At 41.0% G+C, this 27,108-nt stretch overlaps 1 protein-coding gene across 2 annotated transcripts in view; it reads right to left on the bottom strand.

Annotated features, from left to right (window-relative positions):
* The window catches only part of LOC145344064 (rho GTPase-activating protein 8-like), an 84,384-nt gene extending 58,050 nt beyond the window's left edge, over positions 1 to 26,334 (bottom strand). The window contains exons 1-3 of one of the 2 annotated variants that reach the window (XM_080190849.1): positions 26,225 to 26,334; positions 1,399 to 1,504; positions 408 to 551 (exon numbers count right to left, since the gene is read on the bottom strand). In XM_080190849.1, coding sequence (XP_080046975.1) covers positions 408 to 551; positions 1,399 to 1,426 — 172 coding nt within the window. In that variant the 5' untranslated portion in view covers positions 1,427 to 1,504; positions 26,225 to 26,334. Of the gene's footprint in view, positions 1 to 407; positions 552 to 1,398; positions 1,505 to 23,325; positions 24,494 to 26,224 lie in introns of those variants that run through there. The other variant, XM_080190850.1, reaches the window with a different exon arrangement.
* Positions 26,335 to 27,108: the final 774 nt, after the last annotated feature.

Genomic DNA, 27,108 nt, shown 5'->3' with positions numbered 1-27,108 from the left:
TAGATTATGACCACGGTTCTAGATACCTGTAATATCAGGAGCATCATTTCTGCATCTACTCTTGCTCCTGTTAACCTTTTATAGGTTTTTACGAGACCCCCCTCTTTCTTCTAAACTCCTGCCAATATGATCCTAACTGACTCAATCTCTCAACATTGCAATATTGTGCCGCTCACTATTTTAGAGATATAACAGTTTTAAAGTCAGTCATAATAGATGGCTATATCTCTTACTGTTTCTTCAACTCAAATATGTTTATCCTTGTAGCACAATCTGTTGCACTATTTTATGTTAACTACTATTGTGTACACAATATACACTTGCATAGTCAATGAATGGCAAGCACAAAAATCCTTGGTCTCAGCATGGATAAAGCAGTCAGGACAGTTTAAGTTTTATTTTCCCACCTGCCACTTGGACTATTCCATGTCTTGCAACATCATAAAAAGGATGATTGAGATCCAGGGGAGGGCCTCCAGCTAATGGAGTAGGCGCAGAGACAGAGCTCTCACCACTCAGTATCCTTTGTTCTTCCTCATCTTTACGAAGTTCTGGCAAAATAAACAAAAGAAACCATATTAATGTGTGTCATCACGTTCACTCACATTGCTTGGGTTTCTATAGGGGGAAGAACATAGAGATATTTTTTTCCTTCCCCTCCCTCCCCCCATTCTCTTTCTATGTTTCTGAAAGGTTTCCACAGCAACACTGAACAATGGATTCCTGGTACATCAATCATCAGTTTGACGTCATTTTCCTTATTTTCTTAGAAAGCTTAGTTGCACATTTATTTCTGTGCTGCATATTAACAGACATTTTCTCCTATGCTGGGGACTGTTTACTTTTGGAAGCTAGGACAGGAATTCATTTGTCTGAACTGAAGCTAAATTTACAGGCTTCTTATTTCATATCTTTGTGCACGATAGAATAGAACACCAACTTAGAGAAATAGGACAAGTGTTCAGAGCTACCGTCACAGGGCAATCAGCTTCTGCTAAGAATTTCTGAATGGGGAAGAGAGGAGCAATAAAAAGAGAAAGGAAGTTCATATTTCACCATTGTCCTGCAACCTAGTGACTGAATTGACAGAAGCCAAAGTGGCTTGTTTCCTCTTGTTGGGGATACTGAATATTAATCCAACTAGAGAATGGAAAGAAGTTAACACCTCGAAAAAATAAAGACTGAGCATTATCCACAATCAAAAAGCAACTGAAAGAGTGGCCTTCTCCAGCTGTTCACTAATAAACATTATCTTTTAACAGCCTCCCTGGTGATGACAACAGTCACAATTTCTCGTCATTGCTTCACACCTCACATGAAGGAATTTGTAACATTCCTGTCAAATTTCAAAGGACTGAACTCACTCAAAGTTAAACATTATGCCTGATCTACATTTACCTTTCTCGGCCAACTGTTCCAGATTCATGCCAGCTCCTTCAATGGCACCGGATGTTGTAGAAATGTCTTTTTCCAATGAAGAATCAACCTTTGATCGAGTTAGAAACTGAAAAGAAATATGGATACTTTTAAAAACACATATTTCAATAATTTTCCTCCTATCCAACAATGGGCATATGTGCTGTGAGTCATTGCAAGTCTGACTCAAATAAATGAGTCAGTTATTCATAAACACTTTTAGTTTCTTTATTGCTTATTTCATGACCCTGTTCCTATTCAGATCACACTATTAGATGTTCATCATGCAACTAAATCAAAGTTATCCCAATGAGATTAGGTGCTCTTTCACACAACCTGAGACTAAAAGAACTATATACTTTCCTCCTATTAGCATTGTACTGTGAATAAAAATGGCCAGATTCCATCTCTCAGCTTAAATATTATAATAAGGTAATTGATATGACGGCTTCATTGTTCTTCGGCTGGCAGAGGACTGATTGACACCAAGTGCCAAGAATTAATGGTCAATTAATATCAGAGACACAATTTGTCCATATTAGCTGCTTTTCAAACAGTTGGAAAATAGTTTGTGCAACTAATGGAAAAAGGTGGACAAGCTCAACAACTTTTCCTCACTTCTTCATGTTCATAGCTAAACCAATCAATGAAAAATAGGCCAGGTGTAAATTGCTGTGAAGAAATAAAACTTTGAACAGGATACATCCCCAATTCTTTGCAAAGTGTTTCAGTAGTTCCCTGTGGCTGTGCCTCTGGCAAGGCCAGTGTGCTTGCTGCTACTGAAAGCTGGTGTCTTTTGAAGTTCAGTCAAAACTTTATGTTGCTAATTTTGGACAGCTTTGTTTAAAATATTGATTTGCATTGGAAACATGAATTTCCCAATGGAAATCCCGCTATTATGAAGGGAAGGGTGTATGCAGAAAGCTAGATTGCAAAATCTTAGTGTAAGGCAGCTTCCTTACTGCCCCAAACTTTTACCCTCCCCCTCAAACCCTTCTGGTATCCAGAATTGGGAACACTGCCTAAGTGGCTGTCAAACTGCTTTACATAGATTTAGCAAAATGTCTTGGGTTACGCCTCCATTTAAAAAGCCCATCAAAAGTTCAGCTTTCAGTATGATCCACATTACCACAGCATCCTCTCATTTCTCCAGCAAGTAACCCAACAGCAAAGCAGCTGCCTGAGATCAAGTTTGGTGCATTGATACAACATTAAACATAAATTTAAATATGCTACGTTGCAGCACTTTTATGTGCCCTGCCAGTTGTGTTTTTGGCAGGGGTGGAGAGGGGAGGACATATAAAATAGGGCAGATGTCTCTCAGCATCTTCCCACCCAACCCCAAACTCACCTCCAGTTGGTCAGCCAAATTTCAATAGATCATCAAGGTTCAATTAAGCTGGTTATCAAGCTAATTGACCATGATACCACGTTGTCCACACCATAATGTGGGCTACTCAATTTTTAAAATATCCCTTGAAGGGTTGGGTCGTGATTCTATCTTCCAGGATTGTCCTTTGACGATTGGGGTGCTTGACCCCCTTTCTTCCTATCTGCCTACAGCCTTAAACCCGCCCACTCTGCCCCCCACTGCACTTCCTGATCTGCAAACCCTCCTTGTCCCAGGCCATGGACTTACCTGTTTCCAGGGATCCATGGGTCTTTCTCCTCCTCTTGCCTCTCTAGCAACACCCATCACCACTGGAGCTGCCAGTCAGATTGGCCGGCAATGTTAAGGGCAGGACTTCCTCCCCAGTGGGGAGTGAAAGTCTCACATGACCCTTGTTTAGCCTGCCAATGTTATGCAGCGTGGGCTGGCTCGGAGTGAATGCTCTCCACGCTGACATTGCTTCTGCAGGGTGCAAGCGATCTGCCTCCCTGCAATATTTAGCCCACACACAGTATGAAAACAAAAAACTTTGAGCAAAAAAAAAATTTTAAAGAAATAAATTGAGAATGTAAAAAAATGAGTAATTAGGAAAATGTGCCAAACAGCTCAGCTAACTAATAGAACCTTTTTGCCTTTTCACTTAGGTAGTAGAGCTAGTGACAGTGTTCAAGTCCTGGTCACCAGGCAAGAAAGAGGAGACCAGAGCTAATCTAAGGAGTCGGATTTAACTAACACCAACCTTGTATTTGCCTCTGGTGGTGCACATCCAAGCAAGAAATTCATACTGAAGTGGGGGTCAGAAGTAGTTTGTCTTTTCTTGGCTTGGTGTGTGCAGAGATTTTTGGGGATGGAGGAAGAAAGGGAATACATTGCATATCCCCACACAAAGTAGCCTCTAGCCATATGAACAGCTTGCACTATCCCTGGGGTTTCTTCACAGGCATAATTGCTCTGGTTTTGGAGGCTTGGTGATTAATATCACTGAGGAAGAGTTCAGGATGACTGTGGAGATGACAAGAATTGCTTCCTTTTGGCTCGGTCTAATACTTCAGCTTCCCCAGGCCTCGCCCCTTGTTGTAATGCCACCCCTACTACCTTCCAAGGGAGTTCACCTCCGTTATCCTGATGGCAGTTTACATCCCACCCCATGCAGAAGTGAAGATCGCGCTGGACAAAATATATACCATTACGAATAACCTTGAGACGAAACATCCTGAGGCCCTGTTCATTATGGCCAGAGACTTCAATTGGGCCAAGCTCAAGGGTGTACTACCAAGTTACCACTAACACGTCTCCTGTTCCAGCAGAGGCCCAAACATCCCAGACCACTGCTACACAAATATCAAACATGCCTACCGCTCTATCACCCATTCACACTTTGGCAAATCAGACCACAAAGCTGTGCTCCTGCTCCCAGCTTACAAGCAAAAACTGAAGCGTGAGAATCTATTAAAGAGAGTCATGCAATGTTTGTCTTAGGAATTGGGTAATTTCCTATGGAGCTGCTTAGAGTCAGTGGACTGGTCAGTATTGAAAAACTCTGACCAGCCTGAATGAGTACGCCATTACAGTAATTGAATTGATTAGCGAGTGTGTAGAAGACTGTGTGCCAAAGAAGCAAATCTGTGCGTTCCCCAATTGGAAACCATGGATGAATACAGCCTGAAAATCCCACCCTTAATCTTCAATGTTATTTGCAAGTTAAAAATGAATTGCCAGAGTACTTTAGAATAATGGTAATGCTGGAAGAGATTACTCTTTGCAGGACACCCAGATGTTGAGGAAAAAAAAGTATAAAAGCTCAGAAACTGAATAAAGACATCAGTTGTAAAGATTGTATGCAGGCAACAGTGCCTCGGCATATCGTGACCATTCTTGTAACCTCACTGAAGCTCTTGGACTGAGAGAGTTTGTACGTAGTGCAAGTTGTTTTGTTTGTCTCTACCATCTCATTCCAGATAGGCTGCATCACTGCTCTCAGTGCCTAACAGTCTTATGTGCCTCACCTCAGGAGTGTCATCTAAATCTTGGTGATTCTTTCATCTGCTGCTTCAAACTTGTGCTTCTTTCTGTGTCTTAGGAAATGGTGCTCACCTTTAATTGCCAACTTTTAAAAGGCAGCACCAGAATGAAATTTCCCTCCCTCCCACCTGCCAGGAATGGCATTGCCACTCAGTGATAGCAGTGCTTTTGTTGCAGATTAGCTTAGGTGGGTGGCATTCCCACTCCACCCTCACACTCAGAAGGAGAATTCAGCATTCCAAGTCTCTGCAGCCCTTTTGTAACTAAACCAACTATAATAAAAATTCTGATAAATTCAGAAATCAATTCCTGACACGTTGGGCAGGAGGGGAAGGAAGACAAATAAGCTGGCGCCAATACTGTTCAAAAAGCCCAGGAAAACTTATTTATTGTAGATTTCTAATGGACTTAACAGAACAGAAGTTAACATCGTCTAGTATTTGACACGTGCAAAGTATTATTAAAAAAATCAAGAAGTTTAGGAGGCGAGGAGAACTTTCTATTCCGACAGACACAGGAAATTGATTTATTTTCAAAATGACATTTTCTGTTCCTCCGCGATAATGCTACATCTCACTTCTGATATATGTACCAGATCATAAGCTTTCATTAAGTTTCCTTGCCTGAACAGAATGGAAATGAAATGTACTGTACATTTTGTCCCTTTCACAACACTGAACCTCTTCTGATTTTCAAATTGAAGGATTCCTTTTAAAAACCTTGTTGCCACAGAGATAAAATGCAGTTTGCTTGCAATTTGATTACCCCTCAAATGGATTTCATGAAGCACTATAGAAGATAAATAAATTGCCTGTCACTGGAGATCTATGAGAGAGAAAAAAACTACAGCATTAATATTTCAATGACAATATTTAATCTGCCATCATTAAATAATACTTCAGCAATTATTTGGCATAATATAACCATATTGTGAATGCACTTGCATTAGTCTATTTATGGTGTTTAATCATGCAAATAATATTATTTTGAAAAAGTAATTATTTTAAGATACATCTCCCTTTTGATCCTCAAGAAAAATCCTTATTTCTCTATCTTTTTGCTTTTCACATTACAAATCAAAGGGAAGACAAAACCCTCAATGTTTACTGGCTCAGATGATGTATCAGCACCTTCCAATTCCCTGGCTCTGAAGATGCCAACCACACCAGCAAGTGTTCCTTATTTGAATTCAGGCCATGTGTCTGCAGTGGCATCACAATGGAGCAGAATCTTATCCTCTGCCAACATCCATAAAAGAAAATTTAAACCAGCAAAGAAAGTTTCAAGTGATATTTCAGAGCACAGAGGTTTGGAGCAGTTAGTTGGTGTGCCCCACTACCAACTACTTGAAATAGGATAGCTTTCTTCAATCAATATACTCTCTCAGGGGTTACTTAATAAACAACCCTACCCATAATGCCATCAATTAAACAACCCTACCCATAATGCCATCAATTAAACAACCCTACCCATAATGCCATCAATTAAACAACCCTACCCATAATGCCATCAATTAAACAACCCTACCCATAATGCCATCAATTAAACAACCCTACCCATAATGCCATCAATTAAACAACCCTACCCATAATGCCATCAATTAAACAACCCTACCCATAATGCCATCAATTAAACAACCCTACCCATAATGCCATCAATTAAACAACCCTACCCATAATGCCATCAATTAAACAACCCTACCCATAATGCCATCAATTAAACAACCCTACCCATAATGCCATCAATTAAACAACCCTACCCATAATGCCATCAATTAAACAACCCTACCCATAATGCCATCAATTAAACAACCCTACCCATAATGCCATCAATTAAACAACCCTACCCATAATGCCATCAATTAAACAACCCTACCCATAATGCCATCAATTAAACAACCCTACCCATAATGCCATCAATTAAACAACCCTACCCATAATGCCATCAATTAAACAACCCTACCCATAATGCCATCAATTAAACAACCCTACCCATAATGCCATCAATTAAACAACCCTACCCATAATACCATCAATTAAACAACCCTACCCATAGTGCCAATTAAATAAACCTACCCATAATGCTATCAATTAAATAACCCTACCCATAGTGCCATCAATTAAGTAACCACCCATAATGCCATCAATTTAACTTGATGTTTAAAGACATATTTTCATTGAAAACAGGAATGTTTTGTGTCGAACAATAGATTAATGAATATGTTAATGAGATTACAATTGTAATCAGGGATGCAACTATGACGTTCGAAGTCAACGACTGAGCTTCTCCGAGAGAGCCAGGCGCAGCACAGACAGTGCTCGTTATACTTTATGCTTACTATAGAGTCTTTGTAAATAGCTTGTAACAAAAGGTTTTAATTTAAGCTATACCATGTCATGTCTGTCCAAAGGGAGGCAAAGCGTACCAAGATTTGGCTAAACCAAGATAACATGAAACCTCACCAACCCACTAAAAACCTTCAAAGCATGGCAGCATAAGCTAATCCACACCAAAACGTTTTGATGGTGTGTCTAAATTATATACTATGAAGTGGCATATTTGAATTGATAAATTAATGTTTACACTTGAATGCAATTCATTTTGATGAGGAAACAGTAACTGAGCCTAGGTATATGAGAGATGCAAAACACCAAGAAACAGGAAAAACACTCTGATTAATAATGACTGCAACTCTGTAGTTAGCTGCATCATGTTGCCCGGTCCAGCAAGACCAATAAACCTGATCCTTTGATAATGCTACCATCATTGATGGTTAAAAGAGAAATAATTAAACAAAACTCTTTTAAAAAGCAAAAAAGAATCCTGATGGAGAAAAGGCATTTACACTGGTTGGAAATAATTAACAATTAGCACACATCAGTAAATCACATGTGAAATGGGGAGTGTTTCATCCATGTTGCCGATGTGACACAGTGGGTACTTGAGTCTTTGCTACTGCTCGATAATGAAATGGTGAAAACTAATCATTTTCACATTGAGGTTTCTTGTAGACATTGAGTAATCTTGGTCTTCTGTTGCAACACTAGATATTTTAGTTCCATAAGGTGTCAACACCAAGTAGCTGGTGGTCAGCTGATAGCAATACAAGAAGCTGGCACTCAAAACATAGGGTTTTATTTGGCCCAATTAAGTACCTCTATACACACTGCATTTCTGGTGAAGAGGTAACCATTCTCACAATTTTTGGGGACACATTCCGATACATGCTCCTTGAGATCAGGCCAGTGGCTGGTCCCTGGACCTTTTGTCACAATCTCAGTTAACATTATAACTGGCTAAACACATTCCAGAATGGAACCCTGGCTCAAAATACTGTAACCTTTGTCCTTTCTAAAATAAAAAAATGAAGGAACTGAGTCACATGACTACTAATTAGTTTTAACCAGAAAAAACGTATCCCAAATTGGGAATCGAACTTGGATCCTGCCACTGTGCTGTCGTGAAGCACACAGTGACTGTGGTTAAATACACACTCCACTCTGAATTCAAGTTATTTGGATCTCTCTTCAGAATTCCCCCAGATGATTGTCACACAACAGCTTCTAAACACCACTCCCAAAAACAGGCTTTAACATCTTCTTTCATAACAATGGTTGATTGGTGGAGCATTCCAAAATCCAAGGTTATAAATGACTCTTTTAAACAAAGCTTCCATTTTTAAGCAGTGAATCCAGTCCAGGATTTTACACCAATCCATTCAGGATTTCTTTCTCTTGACTGCTATACAAACTCTTGCTTTAACCTTCAATTCCCAGACCTTTATTAAAATGGCATTAGGCAATGAATTTACCTCCAAAATTGGCTGTCCTGCTTTCAGTCCAGTTACTGCAAATGTTTCTTTGTTTACTTTCCCTTGCGTTCTTCTGAACAATAAACTTGGACTCTGTTCTCTTAACTCCAGTCATCTCAAGAACTTCTTTTCTGTCCCAATTCTTTGGTTATCTGGGCTGTAACTTCCACTTTAGGAAAACCGTATCTTTGTAACCTTCTTGGCCTGCTGAGTTCCTCCTGACAGAGTTGAGAGCCATTCACTCCCCAGTTCCTGTCTCCAACTGCTCTGGCTTCCAGCTAAAACTAACAAAGGAAAGCCCTTCCCTCTGAAAGTGGCCTCCTATTGCTAAGCAATGACTTACTTCTCTTTACTCCTGACACCGTAGCCCTTTCCAAGTTGGCTGGAACTGAACCAATGCCCACACATAACAAACACCCCCATCCAGCATGAATCTAACTATAGGTTTTACCCTTCCATGTATGGAAACATTAAATTAAACCACTTAAAACTATACCTTATTTCTAAAGTTTACCCATACAAATATAAATTCCTTAAAACTACCTCTGTCTGTTTTCCTAACAATCTCCACACATTTGATCTTGGGTATCTTCAGATTCTTCTATTCTCACAAAAGTTTTTCACCAAATTCAAATTCTCTGGCTGCAGCAGTAATTTTCCTTGTTTGAAAATGTTAAGATTTTTTAGCTTGAAACCATTTTCGTACTTCTATTCTTTTCACTGTTGCATTTCTGTTTTTCTTTCACCGCATGGGGTCTTCTCAGTGTGGGCATGTCTTAAACTCCTGCACATCCTCTTTCAAAACATTACTTACTTAATCCAACATGGTGACTTATAGAGTAGGATCAGGCATGCACTTCTGAAGCAAAAATTTGAGGCTGACTCCTAATGAAAGTACATCATCAATGGGAAAGGGGTGTGGGCTTAAGTATAGGTCTAAACATAAATTTTGGTATCAAAAAGACAAATTAAACTGGATTGACTTGTACATCACAATCTATGCAGTCAAACCTTTTTATAATTTATGAGTTCACTTCAGTCAGCATTTGCGCTGTCAGAGCAAAGCAATACTATTCCTGGTATAGGCAGGAGAAAAACAACCCCTTTAGAAAGTGTTTTATTTTGTGTCTACAAATAGTTAGGTGCTGCCAGCAACAACCATAAAACATTGCTGCCAATCGATTTAGGTAGAGCCTGTCATTTGACTTATACAAACCTGAAGGTACAACCTGCACAATTCTTTACTGGTATCACTACAGATGTAAATTTGCACCAAGTTCTTGCGTGAATCTCCATTGTCATCAAGCACACTCCACTGTATAAACAGGTTAGGTTTAGAACATAAGAACATAAGGAATAGGAGCAGGAGTAGGCCATCTAGCCCTTCGAGCCTGCCCCGCCATTCAATAAGATCATGGCTGATCTGAAGTGGATCAGTTCCACTTTCCCGCTCTCTCCCCATAACCCTTAATTCTCTTGTCTGTCAAAAACCTATCTACCCGTGACTTAAATATATTTAGCGAGGTAGCCTCCACCACTTCAACGGGCAGAGAATTCCTGAGATTCACCACCCTTTGAGTGAAGAAGTTCCTCCTCAACTCTGATCTAAACTGCACCCCACCTTATCTTGAGGCTGTGCCCTCTAGTCCTGCTATCCTTTCTAAGCAGGAAGAATCTCTCTACCTCTACCCTATCCATCCCTTTCATTATCTTATACGCCTCTATAAGATCCCCCCTCATCCTTCTGAACTCCAACGACTACAGACCCAGTCTATTTAGTCTCTCTTCATAGTCCAATCCCCTCATCTCCGGTATCAGCCTAGTGAACCTCCTCTGCACTCCCTCCAAGGCCAAAATATCCTTGCGCAAGTGCAGCGACCAAAACTGCACACAGTACTCCAGCTGCGGCCTCACCAGTGCCCTGTACAGTTGCAGCAAGGCCTCCCTGCTTTTATATTCTATCCCCCTCACTATAAAGGCCAGCATTCCATTCGCCTTCTTGATCACCTGCTGCACCTGCAGACTGGGTTTTTGCAACTCATGCACAAGGACCCCCAGGTCCCTCTGCACTGTAGCATGCTGCAGCTTTTCTCCCTTTAAATAATAATCCCAGCAGCCTCAGAATAATGGCCATTTAGGATTGAATGAGGAGGAATCTCTTTATCCAGAGGATGGTGAATCCTTGGCATTCTCTGCCCCAGAAGGCTACAGAAGCACAATCATTAAACTGAAGACAGAGATTGAAAGGTTTTAGACTCTACTGGCATCAAAGGATGTGGGGAAAGCACAGGAAAATGACATTAAGGTAGACAATCAGCAATGATCCAGCTGAATGGAAGAGCAGGCTTGAAGGGCTGAACGGCCTTCTTCTGCTCCTATGTTAAATTACACATCCATCTTTAATGCCTGCGGTTCTGAAATATACTATTAAATAATGTTGATTTTGCAACTTTGTGCAAAACAGCTTGTGCGTGTCTCTTGGCTATCAGTAGTCATGAAGAAATTACTGTGTTTAGCCCGGAAATGGATTCCAGAGCATCAACAGAAAAACAAAAACAAGTTTAAGGTTCCATGTGCAAAGTGGTTCAAAAATCAGAAAGGTAGCTGTCACTTGTAGCCCTGAACATTCCCCAATGGCTGGCACAGGCCAGAGAGAAGGTCCCTTATATTTTTTTTGTTTCAGTGTGCATCCCTGAGAACAGCCCATAGAGCACAGAGTTGTGCATCACTGGACTGTTCAGGATGAACCTTGACAAAAATCACTGCATCTCTTGGGGGGAGTGATCATTGTATGGTGGAGTTTCAGGTGCAGATGGAGGAGGAGAAAGTGGGTTCCCGGACACACGTCCTTTGTTTGAATAGAGGGGAGTACGGTAGGATGAGAGAAGAATTGGCGAATGTGGACTGGGGGAGCACGTTGGAGGGAGGGTCTGTTGAGGAGCAGTGGAGGATCTTTAAGGAGATCTTTCTTGGTGCTCAGCGGAAATTTATTCCGATGGTCAAAAAGGATAGTAGGAGGAGAGGTAATAAGCCATGGATAACGAAGGAGGTGAAGGAAAGTGTTAAACTAAAAGCGGAGGAATTTAGAGTAGCTAAGAGTAGTGGGCGAGAAAAGGATTGGGAGAGGTTTAAATGTCAACAAAGATTGACAAAGAAGTTGATAAAGAAGGGTAGGAGAAACTATGAAGCTGGGCTAGCACTTAATATAAAAAAGGATAGCAAGAGTTTTTATAAATATATAAAAAGGAAGAGGCTGGCTAGGGTGAATGTTGGTCCTTTAGAGGATGAGAAAGGGGACCTAGTGATAGGGGATGGGGATATGGCTAAGGTATTGAATAACTTTTTTGTTTCTGTCTTCACGGAGGAGGACGTGAATAATTTGCCGGGTGTTAGCGATGGAAAGGTGGTAGGACTGGAGGGTCTTAATGACATTACTGTTACTAGAGAGGCGGTGCTCGACAGACTGGAGGGGCTGATTGTGGACAAGTCCCCAGGACCGGATGGAATGCATCCGAGGGTTCTGAAAGAAATGGCGGAGGTGATAGTGGATGCCTTGGTGGTTATTTTCCAGACGTCGCTGGATTCCGGGGAAGTGCCGGATGATTGGAAAACGGCTAATGTTACGCCGTTGTTTAAGAAGGGTGCCAGGCAAAAGGCGGGGAATTATAGGCCGGTTAGTTTAACGTCTGTGGTAGGTAAAATGTTAGAATCTGTCATTAAGGAGGAAATTGCGAGGCATCTCGAAGGGAATTGCTTGATACAGCAGACGCAGCACGGTTTCATTAAAGGGAAGTCGTGTCTGACAAATTTACTGGAGTTCTATGAGGATGTGTCTAGGGCGGTGGATAGAGGAGAGCCGGTGGATGTGGTCTTTCTAGATTTTCAGAAGGCGTTTGACAAAGTACCTCACAAGAGGTTATTGCAGAAGGTCGAGGGACATGGAGTTGGGGGTAGGGTGTTAGCGTGGATAGAGGATTGGTTGACAAATAGGAGGCAGAGAGTGGGGGTCAACGGGTGCTATTCGGATTGGCGGATGGTGACTAGTGGAGTGCCCCAGGGGTCGGTGCTGGGGCCTCAGCTTTTTACCATTTATATAGATGATCTGGAGGAGGGAACCGAGTGTAGGGTGTCGAAATTTGCTGATGACACCAAGATTGGGGGAACGGCAAATTGTGCGGAGGGTGTGGCGAGTCTGCAGAAGGATCTAGATAGGCTGGGCGAATGGGCCAGGAAATGGCAAATGGAGTTTAATGTTGGCAAGTGTGAGGTGGTCCACTTTGGTAGGAAGAATGGTAGGAAGGACTATTACTTACGGGGCGAAAAACTGCAGCAGGCGACGGTGCAGAGGGACCTCGGGGTCCTTGTGCATGAGTCGCAAAAACCCAGCTTGCAGGTGCAGCAGGTGGTCAGGAAGGCGAATGGGATGCTGGCCTTCATAGCGAGGGGGATTGAATATAAAAGTAGGGAGGTCTTGCTGCAGCTGTATAGGGCATTGGTGAGGCCACAGCTGGAGTACTGTGTGCAGTTTTGGGCGCCGCACCTGCGCAAAGATATTTTGGCCTTGGAGGGAGTGCAGAGGAGGTTTACTAGGCTGATACCGGAGTTGAGGGGGTTGAGCTATGAGGAGAGGCTGAATAAACTAGGCTTGTACTCGTTAGAGTTTAGAAGAATGAGGGGAGATCTCATTGAGACGTATAAGATGATGAATGGGATGGATAGGATAGAGGTGGAAAGACTCTTCCTGCTCAAAAAAGACAGTAGGACTAGGGGGCACAGCCTCAAGATAAAAGGGGGGTGGTTTAGAACAGAGTTGAGGAGGAACTTCTTCACTCAAAGGGTGGTGAATCTCTGGAATTCTCTGCGCGTTGAAGTGGTGGAGGCTGTCTCGCTAAATATTTTTAAGACGCGGGTTGATGGGTTTTTGATAAGCGAGGGGATTAAGGGTTATGGGGAGAGGGCGGGAAAGTGGAACTGAGCAGCGACAGATCAGCCATGATCTTATTGAATGGCGGGGCAGGCTCGAAGGGCTGGATGGCCTACTCCTGCTCCTATTTCTTATGTTCTTATATTATCTCCATCCGGACCTTCTAATTGCACATTCTCTCCATGTCTGTGTGGGTTTCCTCCGGATGCTCCGGTTTTCTCCCACAGTCTGAAAGATGTGCAGATTAGATTAATTGGCAGGGTGAATGTGTGGGTAAGATGCTCATTCGAAGAATCAGTGCAGATTCAATGAGCTCAGTGGCCTCCATCTGCATTGCAGAGATAGTATGGTTCTGAAACTATTTTCCAGGATATTCCACAGTAGTGGAAGCAAGATACAGTTGCGTTATTTACCGTGAAACATTAAAGTCAGGCTGCCACCAGTGATGGCTCCAGTCCAATCACAGCATTTCATGAAGGTGGTCAACTGGGAACAGTGCTCAAATAGAGATTGCACTCATAAGTCCAGAATTACTAACGCTAAATGAAGGGAATGAGCTTAAATTATTAAATACAGAGCAAACAACAGCCAAACTGTGGGTCCCCATCATCACCAGCTCTCTATGGATTGGATCATTTATAATAAAAACCTCTCGATGATCAAGTTAAACTGCACATCAGCTGTCCACAGTTCTTCAACTGAAACTGCATTTGTAGCTAGTTAGCTTAATTCTGTGAAATTTCCCAGTCTCACTACTATTTAGTGCTTATACTTTACATTAGCAATGTGTTTTTATTAAAACTACTATTTAGTGCTTATACTTTACATTAGCAATGTGCTTTACCTCGCGCGTGATAGAATATAGACGTTGTGTTGTCTCATCACTATGCCCTGTTTGATGTATATACTTGGCAAAACACTTTACAACATTGGCTCTTCAAGAGTCTTTGTGCCACTAAACATAGCCTGAGACTTCCTGTAAATTCACACGACTTGATTTGAAAGCAAGGTGCACGATAAGCATTTGGAATAATGATGAGAGACGCTCTTAAGCTTGGGGCAGCTGTCACAAAATGGGGAAAGGCCACTGTTTAAAGCCTTTCAATCAAGGCAGACTGAGGGACCAGTAACTGTAAAAAACCCTCGGACTGGGTAACTGTGCGCAACTCTAAAAACAGCGCACAGTGAAATGCGATGAATGTATATAGTTTAATGAAGAACTCAGAACTGCACTGTAATGTATGTAAAGTCTTGGAACCAAACACTGTAAAACATTGAAGTAAATCGTAAATATGACTGTTTTTCATTCTTTGTAATGATTGGAAATGTCTTCTCTATAAAGTTTTTTTTCAGATTATTTATGAATACAGTTCATTTTTGATATAAAAAGCATTTGCGTAATGAATCACAAACTGTCACTGGACATAGCTGTTCAATTTTATGAAGCTTTCACAACTATAGTTAAAAAAAAAGCTCTATGTGTGTACAAACACTTGTGTCCTTACCAAGAAAAATCCTCAGAACATTTTAAATAGGAGGCATTGATCGAGCCCTGAAATTTGTTGGGCTGTGGTTTATTTAAATGCTGGCAATCAATGCAAGAAGTTTAAGCATAATTTTCTACATGTCAGCAATGCTGAAAACTGCCAACTCCCCTATGGTTCAGTTCTGCAAGCTGTTTAGACACAAAGTACTTTAAACATCGTGCAACAAAGCTGAGCTGCAAGCTTTCAGCAAAAGCCAATAATTATGTAACGATACACATGCTTGGCTTCATCTTGGTCAGAAATAATCTGAAGTTAGTGTTTAAACATGGAGAGAGAATCTGCAGAGAAGATTTATAAGAATGTTGCCAGGGCTAGAAAAACTATGGGGAGAGACTGGATTGGTTGGGGTCATTTTTCTTGGAATAAAGAAGGCTGAGGGGTGACTTGATTAAGATGTACAAAATTATGAGGGGAAGAGATAGGGTGGCCAGGATAAAATAGGTTCCTTTGGTAGAGAACTCTAGAACCAGGGAACATAGATTCAAGTGGCAGAAGGTGTAGAGGGGACATGAGGAAGAACTTTTTTTATGCAGAGGGTAGTGGGTGTCTGAAATTCGCTGCCTGAGTTGGTAGTAGAGGCAGAGACCCTAAACTCTTAAAAAGTACCTGGGTCTACACCTTAAAATGCTGTAAGCCATCAGGCTATGGGGCTGGGTGCGGGAAGGTGGGATTAGAAAGGACACCTGCATGTTCTGGGGTTGGCATGGACAGGTTGGGTCAATTGGCCTCCTTCTGTGCCAATTTCTATGGTTCTAGGGGAGATAGGCTGTATCTAATCCAAGTAAGGAAGATCTACATGTAAAATTAAGGAATACAGTTATGACTCATTTGAACTGGATAGATGGGAGAAGAATAAAAAAGCAGTGCAATGAAGACTGTTCATCGGGCAGAAAGTGGGCACAAAGATAGCTTGGACACATAAATTGAGAGACAAATATGAAGTGGAGAGTAAGAAAAGGCAGATACTGGGAAGATGTGGATATATCATTAGGAATATTAGCAATAAGATGCCAAGACTGAAAGCTCTTTAAAGTAAATGTAATTAGACTATTAAAACAATGCAAACTGTATGAGAATAGTTATAAATGGAACAATCGTAGGTAGTGTGAATTTAGGGAAAAATAGAATGGCTAGAAAAGGAGTAAGTCCTATATGTCATGAATATCTGGAAAGCAAATGAAGTTGATCTTCTGGGAAATTAATTGAAATACAAAGAACTAACATGCTCAGACATAGAATCCCTACAGTGCAGAAGGAAGCCAAGTCTGTCCATCAAGTCTGCACCAACCACAATCCCACCCAGGCCTTATCCCTGTAACCCCACATATTTACCCTGCGAATCCTCTGACAGTAGGGTCAATTTAGCATGGCCAATCAACCTAACCTGCCCATCTTTGTATACTGTGAAATAGGGGAGTGCCATTGACCAACAGGGAGGAGTAAAAAGCAAGGCAGCTTGCTCATGCTCCGAAGAATGTGTAATAACAGGAAAGTTACTTTAATTGACATTGTCAAATAAAGCTAAACTGGGAAAACTGCAGTGGTTCAAAGTCAGAGTTGTGAGATATAATCATTGACTGTTCTATGACCTAGTGCTTCAAAAGAAGCCACAAGAACAATTCATTTTGAGTTTGTATTCATTAATGGCTCAGAAAATGTGCAGAAACTAAAAGCTGAGGCAACCTTGGGAGTCAATGATCACAAAATGATTAAATTTAAAAGAATCTGGGTTTAAAAAAATCCCAAGGACACAGAACCAGGCATGCACTTTAAAAAAAAGGTAACATGAAAGAAACAAGAAAACTCTGTAAATTGGTTGGGATGGGTGGAAATGGAAGGTTGAGGGAAAGAACTTTGTGACAAAACTTGGATAAAGGAAAAACAGAATACCTTTAAAAGGAGTAATATTGCCAATTTAAACACTAGGCAAAGTGTTTTGCAAGGCAAAGGCATTTGATAAGGTGCCACATAAAAAAGAACCTATAGTGCTGGAGTGATAGTGACATGGATATAGGACAGGCTAAACAGAGTCCAGGTAGAGTTCACTGTAACTTGTGGAGTGCCACATAAATCAGTGATACTTAACATCAATATTAATAATTTGGATGACGGGACTGACTGTATTGTAGCTAAACTTGTTTTCCTATCTTCATAACATCAGCAAGTTGTGCAAAGGATACAAAAAGATGGCTCAGTGATAAAGATGAGTTAAGGGAGTGGTCAAAAACTTGCAGATGGAATATAATGTAGGAAAAGTGAAGTTGTTCCTTTAGCAGGAAGAATACAAAAACAGAATTATTTAAGTGGAGAGGGAATGCTGAATGCTGTGGTATAAAGGGACCTGGGAGTCCTTGTACATGATTCACAAAAATTCAACACAAAAGTACACCAAGTAATTAAGAAGGCAAATAGAATGTTGGCCTTTATTGCAAAAGGGGATGCAGAATACAAGTAGGGAAGTCTTGCTACAATTGTACAGGGCATTGGTGAGACCACACCTAAACTGTGCTCTTACTGGTCATTTTACTTAAGGAGGAATATACTTGCATTGGAAATGTTGTAGGAAAGTTTAATTTTGATAATTATTTACAATGTTTGTAGTTTAGTTTTGGGCATTACTCAAATAATAAAAGTATGTTTGATTTTGATTTATTGTCACATGTTTTGAGATATAGTGAAGAGTATTGTTTCTTGCGCACTATAGAGACAAAACATACTGTTCATTGAGAGCACGGGGAGAAGGAAAGGATAGGGTGCAGAATATGGCGTTACAGTTACTGATAGGGTGACGAGAAAGATCATCTTAATATATGGTAGGTCCAACCAAAAGTCTGACGGGGAAAAGCTGCCCTGGTGGGTGTGTGTTCTCAGACTTTTATATCTTTTACCCAACCCAAATGGTTTTATGCTGAATTCTGGGACATTAGTTCATCACGTGACTTGGTCTTTGCATCCAACTCAAACTTGACAAGAGAAAAAAGTGTATGGCCCTTAAATCAGTAACACAATGTCAAGGCTGAACAGTACTGGTGTGGAACCTTTCATCTGCCTAGCAATTATTATCAGCCTCTAAATTCAAAGACCTATTATGCAAAGAAAATTAAGTGTTGAAACATTTAGCCTTGTACGTTAAATTAGTGCAGTTAAACTTGTGACGTTTAAAAAAGGAAGCCACTTTCTTTCACAGTATGTAACCACCTTTGATATTGTAAATTTAGAATTAAGTTCTCTAATTAGCTTTTATAACACTATAATTTTTTAATTAAAATATCGGTTACATTAACGAATTGTATTATATTTACCACATCATCACTTCCAAGCATTGATTTTATATGTATTTCACATAAGACTGTGTTTAATTTCTATAATTTTGTAAAATGATTCCGTAATTTTTAATTGACTTTTATTAAGCACTGGCAGATACAACCAGAACATACAAACATGCAAAGCAGTTCCCTGAGCCAAAAAAAAGCCTGTGTCGATGAAGTTTTATGGGACGTCCTGATATCTGTAGATTAATTAGACATCTGGACTGATGAATCCACCTTTCCGTTATCAAATGCAATCCAATCACAAATAAAGCAGATATTGAAACCATCCTCACCTGACTTCTAAACATAGAACTTAAGTACTACCCACTTTATAATCTTCTTTATTAGGTTAAAGGGTTATAAACAACTTTACCACTGTACCATTTGTTTTAGAAGTAAAGTAACTCATTCCAAACAACCACACAGAAAAACATCACCCAGCAAAATAGTCTCGAAGAACAATTAAGGATAAGGATTTGATTTTAACCAGTTAAACAAAGTCTGAGATAATGAGCTCAAGATGTCAATCTTTGGGACATGACAGCATTTTTCTCTACCCTGAACAAATGGGCAAAGAAGATATATAAAACATTCCTTAATCTTAGCAAGTAGTAAAGAAACAAATTCTAATGAGAGGGATAGTCCCAAAAATAATTGACATCTCAGAGGCCAGTCAGGGGAAATGGGAAATGAAATCAATAGATGGCCATCACCTTCAAGAAATTAATCAGAAACTGATCACATTTCTCCCCCTTAAGCCAATCAGGAAATAGTCTCGCTCTGCTGAAGGATCATCCAGACTCAAAACGTTGGCTCTCTTCTCTCCCCACAGATACTATCAGGCCTGTTGAGATTTTCCAGCATTTTCTGTTTTTGTTTCAGGAAATAGATACCGGAGTGAGGGGGTTGAGCTATGAGGAGAGGCTGAATAAACTGGGCTTGTACTCGTTAGAGTTTAGAAGAATGAGAGGAGATCTCATTGAGACGTATAAGATGATGAATGGGATGGATAGGATAGAGGTGGAAAGACTCTTCCCGCTCAAAAAAGACAATAGGACTAGGGGGCACAGCCTCAAGATAAAAGGGGGGCGGTTTAGAACGGAGTTGAGGAGGAACTTCTTCACTCAAAGGATGGTGAATCTCTGGAATTCTCTGCCCGTTGAAGTGGTGGAGGCTGCCTCGCTAAATATTTTTAAGACGCGGGTTGATGGGTTTTTGATAGGAGAGGGGATTAAGGGTTATGGGGAGAGGGCGGGAAAGTGGAACTGAGCAGCGACAGATCAGCCATGATCTTATTGAATGGCGGGGCAGGCTCGAAGGGCTGGATGGCCTACTCCTGCTCCTATTTCTTATGTTCTTATGTTCTCATTTAGGCCAATCAGGATGTAATAACATTGATCACGCTCTGGGTTGTGGCTTGGAAAGAGTTAAGAAGCAGCAGTTTTCACTGAGCAAGCTGCACAGCAAGTTTGATACTGACGAGCCTGCTGTCCACAGAAAAGGGGTTACAGGGAGAGAACAAAGGCTAACCTCACCATAGGCTGAATGGAAAGCAAGAGCTGCAATAAATATTCAAGTCCTGCCCTGTTAATGACATGTATTAATCTACAACTTAGTAAACATTTTCTGAGTTGTTATTTCATCAAATCTTCTTCTTTTGCCTATATGGTTGAAGTCTCAAATGAACACAATTAGAATTTAAGTTCAAATAATACCTAGAATTTACAGCAATTCAGAAAAGGCTTATAAGGCTGATCTTTGGGTCAGAGGTTAACCTATTTGGGATGTTAAGCTGGTCGAACCTATGATTAGCCAATAATTCAGAAGTAAAACAGACAAAAAAATTACTTTGATAAGTTTTGGAGAGAAACAGAAAAAAGGGTGCCCTGGGATAAATATAGGATATGATGAAATATTTGAAAGGATGAAGAGGGGAAACAAAAACACTGCCAATCTGACAAATTTCCTGTTCTTTCTAAAGACACTATTGCCTGGAATATATACTCATGTCCAGCATGTAGCAAGATATTGATCTGTAAAGGCTATTATATCGTATTGTCTAAGCTAAATTTATGCTTCAAACACACTTGTTTCATTTCTTATACTCTGTGCATTTGTGTATACAACTCTTAATTTTGATAAAATAAAAGTAAAATACTGGAAATCTGAAATAAATACAGAAAATGCTGGATAAACTCATCAAGTCTGGCAGCATATACGACGAAACAGAGTTAACATTTCAAGTTAGGGCTGTTTCAGTGCTGTGAGATAGGCAGAGGTTGACATAAAGAAATTCAAACAGAAAGTTATGGAAGATCAGAACAAGAAGTTGGAAGGTAGTAACAAGAACAAAGGCCAGAGAAGAAAGAGACATTGATAAGTGGAGAGGGTTGGAGGTTACAACAAAGTCTTTGAAGACAGCTATTGAAGCACTCGGGCAGCGTGCAACAAGTAGTTAAACTAGTGGCATGCAGAGTATTAAAAATAAGTTTTATCTTTGCATCAAGGACAAACCTGCCCCAAATGTTTACGGTTGTGATTACATTTCCCAAATTGTACAGCATATGGCAATCAAGTTTTGTCAACTTAAAGCTGCTTGTAACATTGAAAGAACAGTCCATGCAACAATTATATCTAGTCAAACAGAACCTGGGCTCAAATGGTAAATGCTCCACATATAGTTAGAATGTTACATATACCGAGAATGTTATGTAATAGTTTCAATAAATGATGGCAGAACATCCATATAGTTAGTCCCTTGAACAAAAAGAATGTAGACCAGAGATAAAATGGCACTGAGTCAGAAAGGGAGTGGCAAGGACAAACAACAAAAAATTGAGAAGATTGAATATAATTTTGAAGAGGCAATGTCAGAAGTATGTTGGTTGTAAGGCATGAAATAAGAGAATATATTTACTTTCCTTTACATTTATTTGCATTACCATTGTGGAACACTCCACTATCAACCAGCTAATGATTGCAATTGAATAACAACTTAACTGGATCTGCCATATCGATACTGTGACTACGAGAGCAAATCAAAAGCTGGGAATTCTTCAGCGAGTAATTGACCTCTCGCCTCCCCAAAGCTTGTCCATCACCTACAAGGTTCAAGTCAGAAGTGTGATGGAATATTCTCCACTTGCCTGGTTGGGTGTAGATGCAACAATGCACAGAAGCACCCAAGACAAAACAGCTGGCTTGATTGGCACCTCATTTGCTATCTTACTTCTTCCACCATGGTGTACTGTGGCTGCAGTGCACAAGATGCACTGCATCAACTTGCCAAGTTTCCTTCAACAGTTCCCTACCACCTGGACAGACAAAATCAGCAAGTGCATGGGGACACTGCCACCTGTGAGTTCCCCTCCAAGTCACACACCATCTGGATTTGGAACTATATCACCGTGCCTTCAGTGTTACTGGGTTAAAATCCTGGCATTCAGTCCTGAACACATTGTGGAAGGCCTTCACCCTAAAGACTGCAGAGGTTCAAGAATATGGCTCACCATCAGCTTCTCCAGAGCAATTAGGAATGTGCAATTAATGTTGATGACATACATATCCCACGATATGATAGAAATTTGGAAATAGGTGGTGGGGCTGGCAGGAGAGGGTTGGGAGATGGACACAAAATATCAGCTTCCAGGTAACCTCTTATGCAGAGTAATGCTGCACAGAATCACTGCAAAAAGGTGCAGAATTGGCACTTACAATAGTTACGATCTGTGGCAATACACCTCTGCTTTAATGTTGAGCACTGGACACATTCAGGCAGTAGCAGATATTACACAGTGTTATGTTCTGGTCCATTAAGCTAATATAAATAAAACGCTTTGTTCCTTTTGCTGCAAAACAATCAGATACTTACTTATGAACTTGTTGGAGCTTGACAAGTTTCTACCAGACATTAGTCATTTTACCAGATGTAATGATGTCATTACCTTACCATTGTTATTTTTAAAACATTTTACTGGAGATGATGTCACCATGTCAAATCTTGATAAACAGAAATTATTTTCCTTGGGAAAGTTTACTTTGAAAGATCTAAATTCTGACTACAGGATCATATCCCTCTTTCTACCCATGTCACTGGTGAACAGCCAGCCATTCAGTGACATCCTGACCACCCTTGCACCCTCCCCCAATGCCATTGCGTCAGCTGTAGAGCCATCACTTTCATCAGTATTCAGAATTGAATACTGGCTGGAGATGTACTCTTGCATTTTCTACCTCTATTCCTTCTTGACTGCCTGGTGGGCATCCATTTCCTCTTTCCCCGCATATTCTATAACTGTGGAATGACCATGTCTGTAAATGTGCTCGCTGTGCAGTGTAGCACCAGCTGACGTTCAGGCTCTGAGTTTCAGATGGAGGGAACATTGGTTGGGCTGGGTGGGGGAACAGAGAGTGAAGGTGCAAGGAAGGAAACTCTTACCAGACTAGTAAAAACTAATGTTGATGACAGAAGGACTTTTCATAGTTTAAAATGCTTCCTACCAAAAGCATGGATTGCATTCCTATAGACCATCATTCGTGACTTGTCTGATCAGCTCGTTAGTGAAATACAAGTTCTACCTCTCCAAGTCATTGTTTACTTGCTGCACAATCACTGTTTATAAAATATACCAAATTTAATTTCTGTACCACCAAGCTCTTTTGCAAAGGAACTGCTGAGAAATCGTCATTATTTATAGCCTAATCTAAATAACTTAATCTCTGGATGAGATGGGAGCACAGTGGTAATGTCACTGGACTAGAGTGCTCTTGCCATGGATTCAAATCCCACCACAGTATTTCATTTAAATTCAATTAATAAAAGCCTGGAATATAAAGCAGCCAATAACAATTACTAATTGTTGTAAAATATTTATCCAAATCACTAGAAAATCTACTATCCTTACCTGGTCTAGATGGGCCTCCAGATCCCCAGCATTGTGAAATTAGGGATAGACACCAGATGCTGGTCTTGCAATGTCAAATCTCATGGAAGTATAAAAGTAAACCAATAGTATTACACAGACATCCAGTGACAAAGCAGGTTATAGTTGGGAATTGAGTGTGTTGGTCATCGTACATTTTAGAAATTCCACATACATGTATCATTAAACTGGCGAACAGTTGTGTGTCTTTCATACAAGGCCTCATGTTGAATTTCCCATCATGGCAGCTGGATCTGATTCTCCTCTTAGCCAATCTTCACATAGATGCACCTTACAGTAACTTGGCTGCCATCACCCAGTGGGAAGCAGACTGCCACACCCTAGCTCAGGGATACACCACCCATCATACTTGCTGAGATCAGAGACATTAATGGGAACTGGGACCTTTCCAACCTATATAAAACCACACAGTACTTAACTACTGCATCACACGCAGGTTTATTACAAGTCGAGACCTCCACAAGTCAAGCTATTTTGACTAATTTCTGCTTTCCTCTTTAATTATAATTTGTTTCAGTTCTAAACAATGAGTCCCTGCATCAGAAATAACAACGCTGAGTTTTCCATTAAAACATAATTCCATCACTCAACATTTATTTAAAAGTCTAGAACTGATTTCATCAATACACTGTGCTTCCAAGGCATTGGGTGGGGAGAGCAGTTGAGGATTAGACAGAGCATTATAGAATTCATTACATTATGATGGCGCCAACACTTGAAACATACTTCATTATCAGTAAAGCACTGGGGGATGCCCTGTGGTGGTGATATAAATACTATTCATGGACAAGATAAAATTACTTGTAAGGACACCGTCAGAAAGCACTTACTATGTGAACCATTTATAAACTAAGCCTGCCCTCAGCTCAGGTCAGTTTAACTTTGGGTCAGCTTGAGAAAACTTCTTGTTGCCTGAGAAACCCACCCCCACTTTGTAAATAAAGATGATTTCTAACAGATTCAACCCTGTGCTCCCAAAGCAGCCCCATTCTAAACAGACCTAGCCCTGTGGTGTTTGTTTTAAACAGCTCCTGCCGTGTGAATTACAGAGTCCCTGTCTGAGTTTTACCCGCAGCCTCTGTCCCTCTGCCCTCTTATACACAAAGTCACTGCCCTGCATTTTACCTGCAGTTTCTGTCACCCTGCCCTGCCTTTTACCCCCAGTCCCTGCCCTTCTCTTTGATTTATTGTCATCTGTATTAGCCTACAGTGAAAAGTATTGTTTCTTGCATGCTATATAGACAAAGCATATCGTTCATAGAGAAGGAAAAGGGAGAGCGCAGAATGTCATTACAATCATAGCTAGGATGTACAGAAAGATCAACTTAATGCAAGGTAGGTCCATTCAAAAGTCTGACAGCAGTAGGGAAGAACCTGTTCTTGAATCGGTTGGTATGCGGCCTCAAACCATTGTATCTTTTTCCCAACAGAATAAGGTGGAATAGAGAATGCCTGGGGTGCGTGGGGTCCTTAATTACATTGGCTGCATTGCTGAGGCAGCAGGAAGTGTAGATAGAGTCAACAGATGGGAGGCTGGTCTGCGTGATGTATTGGGCTACATTCATGACCTTTTGTAGTTTCTTGCAGTCTTGGGCAGAGCAGGAGCCATACCAAGCTGTGAAAGAATGCTTTCTATGGTGCATCTGTAAAGTTGGCGAGAGTTGTAGCTGACGTGCCAAATTTCTTTAGTCTTCTGAAAAAATAGAGGTGTTGGCGGGCTTTCTTAATTGTAGTATAGGCATGGGGAGACCAGGACAGGTTGTTGGTGATCTGGATACCTAAAAACTTGTCGCTTTCGATTCTTTCTATTTCGTCCCTGAGACGTAGACAGGGGCATGTTCTCCTCTATGCTTCCTGAAATCAATAACAACCTCATTTGTTTGTTGACATTGAGGGAGAGATAATTGTTGCTGCACCAGTTCACCAGATTCTCTACCTCATTCCTGTACTCTGTCTCGTCATTGTTTCACATCCCATCCACTATGGTAGCGTCGTCAGCAAACTTGAAAGTCCCTGCCCCCGTGCATCACACACAGTCCCTGCTCCAGGGTATCACACGCAGTCCCTGCCCCTGCATTTCTGCCGGCTCCAAGCGGACAGGATCTCCAAGAAGATCACGCATATCGACACAGACATCAAGTTTCTACCAAGATGTAAGAAAGCAGAACCGCAAACTGCATTTCATACACAGTCCCTGGCCCTGCGTATCACCCACAGTCCCTGTCCTGCATTTCACAATGTGGTTCACATATACTGTGTGTGTGACCAGAACTCTCCACTCACTTGACAAGGGGGCAAACCCCAAAAACTTGTGGGTTTATTATCAAATAAACTTGTTGGACTTTAACCTGATGTTGTGAGACTTCTTACTGTGTTTCACACACAGTTCCTGTCCTGCATTTCAGTCCCTCCTCCTGCATTTCACACACAGTCCCTGCTCCTCCAATTCACATGTAGGCCCTGTCCTGCATTTCAGTCCCTGCCCCTGCATCTCACATGCAGTCTCTGCCTCCGCATTTCACACACAGTCCCAGTCTCTGTCCCTGCATTTCACACGATGTGGAGGTACGGGTGTTGGACTGGGGACTTGATGTCTGTATCAATATGCGCGATCTTCTTGGAGATCCTCTCCACTCAGTATTCTGCAAACTGTGTGTGCCCTGTTATACTCTGTTTGAGACCAGAGCTCTCCACTCACCAGAAGGGTCAAACTCCGAAAGCTTGTGGATTTACTATCAAATAAACTTGTTGGGCTTTAACCTGGTGTTGTGAGGATTTCTTACTGCGTTTCACACACAGTCCCTGCCCCCGCCTCTCGCACACAGTCCGGGCGTTTGAGGAGAAACTCTGTGCCTTTTACCTGCACCGACTCTGTGTCCAGGTGACTTCCCAGTGAGGAGTCTTCCGGAAAACGCACGCGCGTTGTTTCCCTTTCAGCTGAAGCGAACTCCAGGAGTTGGGAAAAGTTGGAGGTGAATCCAGTAATCCCGGGAAAGCAGCGCCTCGTCCCAGAGCTAGCCCGCTCGGCAAGGAGACAGGACAAGAACAAACACAGCCTCAAACTCCAGTCTCTCTGAGGGATTTTGTAACTCGAGTCTCTGTGAGGGGGTTTATAATTTTAGTCTCTCTGAGGGACTTTGTAACTTGAGTCTCCGAGACAGATTGTAACTTGGCTCTCAGCAATGAGGTAAGTGCTTGGTCGGTATTCCTGACGTACCTGCCCTACAAGTTCCTCCAGTTTTTTTAATTTTAAAGGGAACGAGTGAGATTTGTTTTTGGCCGATTCAAAATGCCCTTAAGCACTTCCTCCACAGTGAGATGTGAGAGGGAAAATAACTTGGTAATCGGAATTGCCTTTCTGATTTCTAACAAGGAATGCAGCACTTTGCACCCCCCAGAGAGAACATTTCTACTGCCAAAAAGTATTGAAAACAAATTTTGAAGTAAACTACCAGTTTAAAAACTACATCAAGAATAAAGGAGTAAGATGTATTATGTGAATTTGAAGTATTAAGCTGTATGTAGTCATCATGAAAAATATTTGATAAACTCATCAACATTTGAAATAAGTTTTGTTATTGTATTAAATTAAAAGATAAATATTGTAGTTGCTGAAATCTGAAACAAAAACAGAAAATGCTGAAAAATCTCAGCAGGTCTGACAGCATCTGTAGAGGCAGAATAGAGCCAATGTTTCAAGCCTGGATGACATTCATGCAGTCCCTGCCCTGTGTTCTACAGTAA

The sequence above is a fragment of the Carcharhinus amblyrhynchos genome, chromosome 6, assembly GCF_965287045.1.
Source record: "Carcharhinus amblyrhynchos chromosome 6, sCarAmb.v2.hapA, whole genome shotgun sequence".
In the NCBI taxonomy this organism is placed as follows: domain Eukaryota; kingdom Metazoa; phylum Chordata; class Chondrichthyes; order Carcharhiniformes; family Carcharhinidae; genus Carcharhinus; species Carcharhinus amblyrhynchos.
This window is presented reverse-complemented; position numbering and strand designations above follow the sequence as displayed.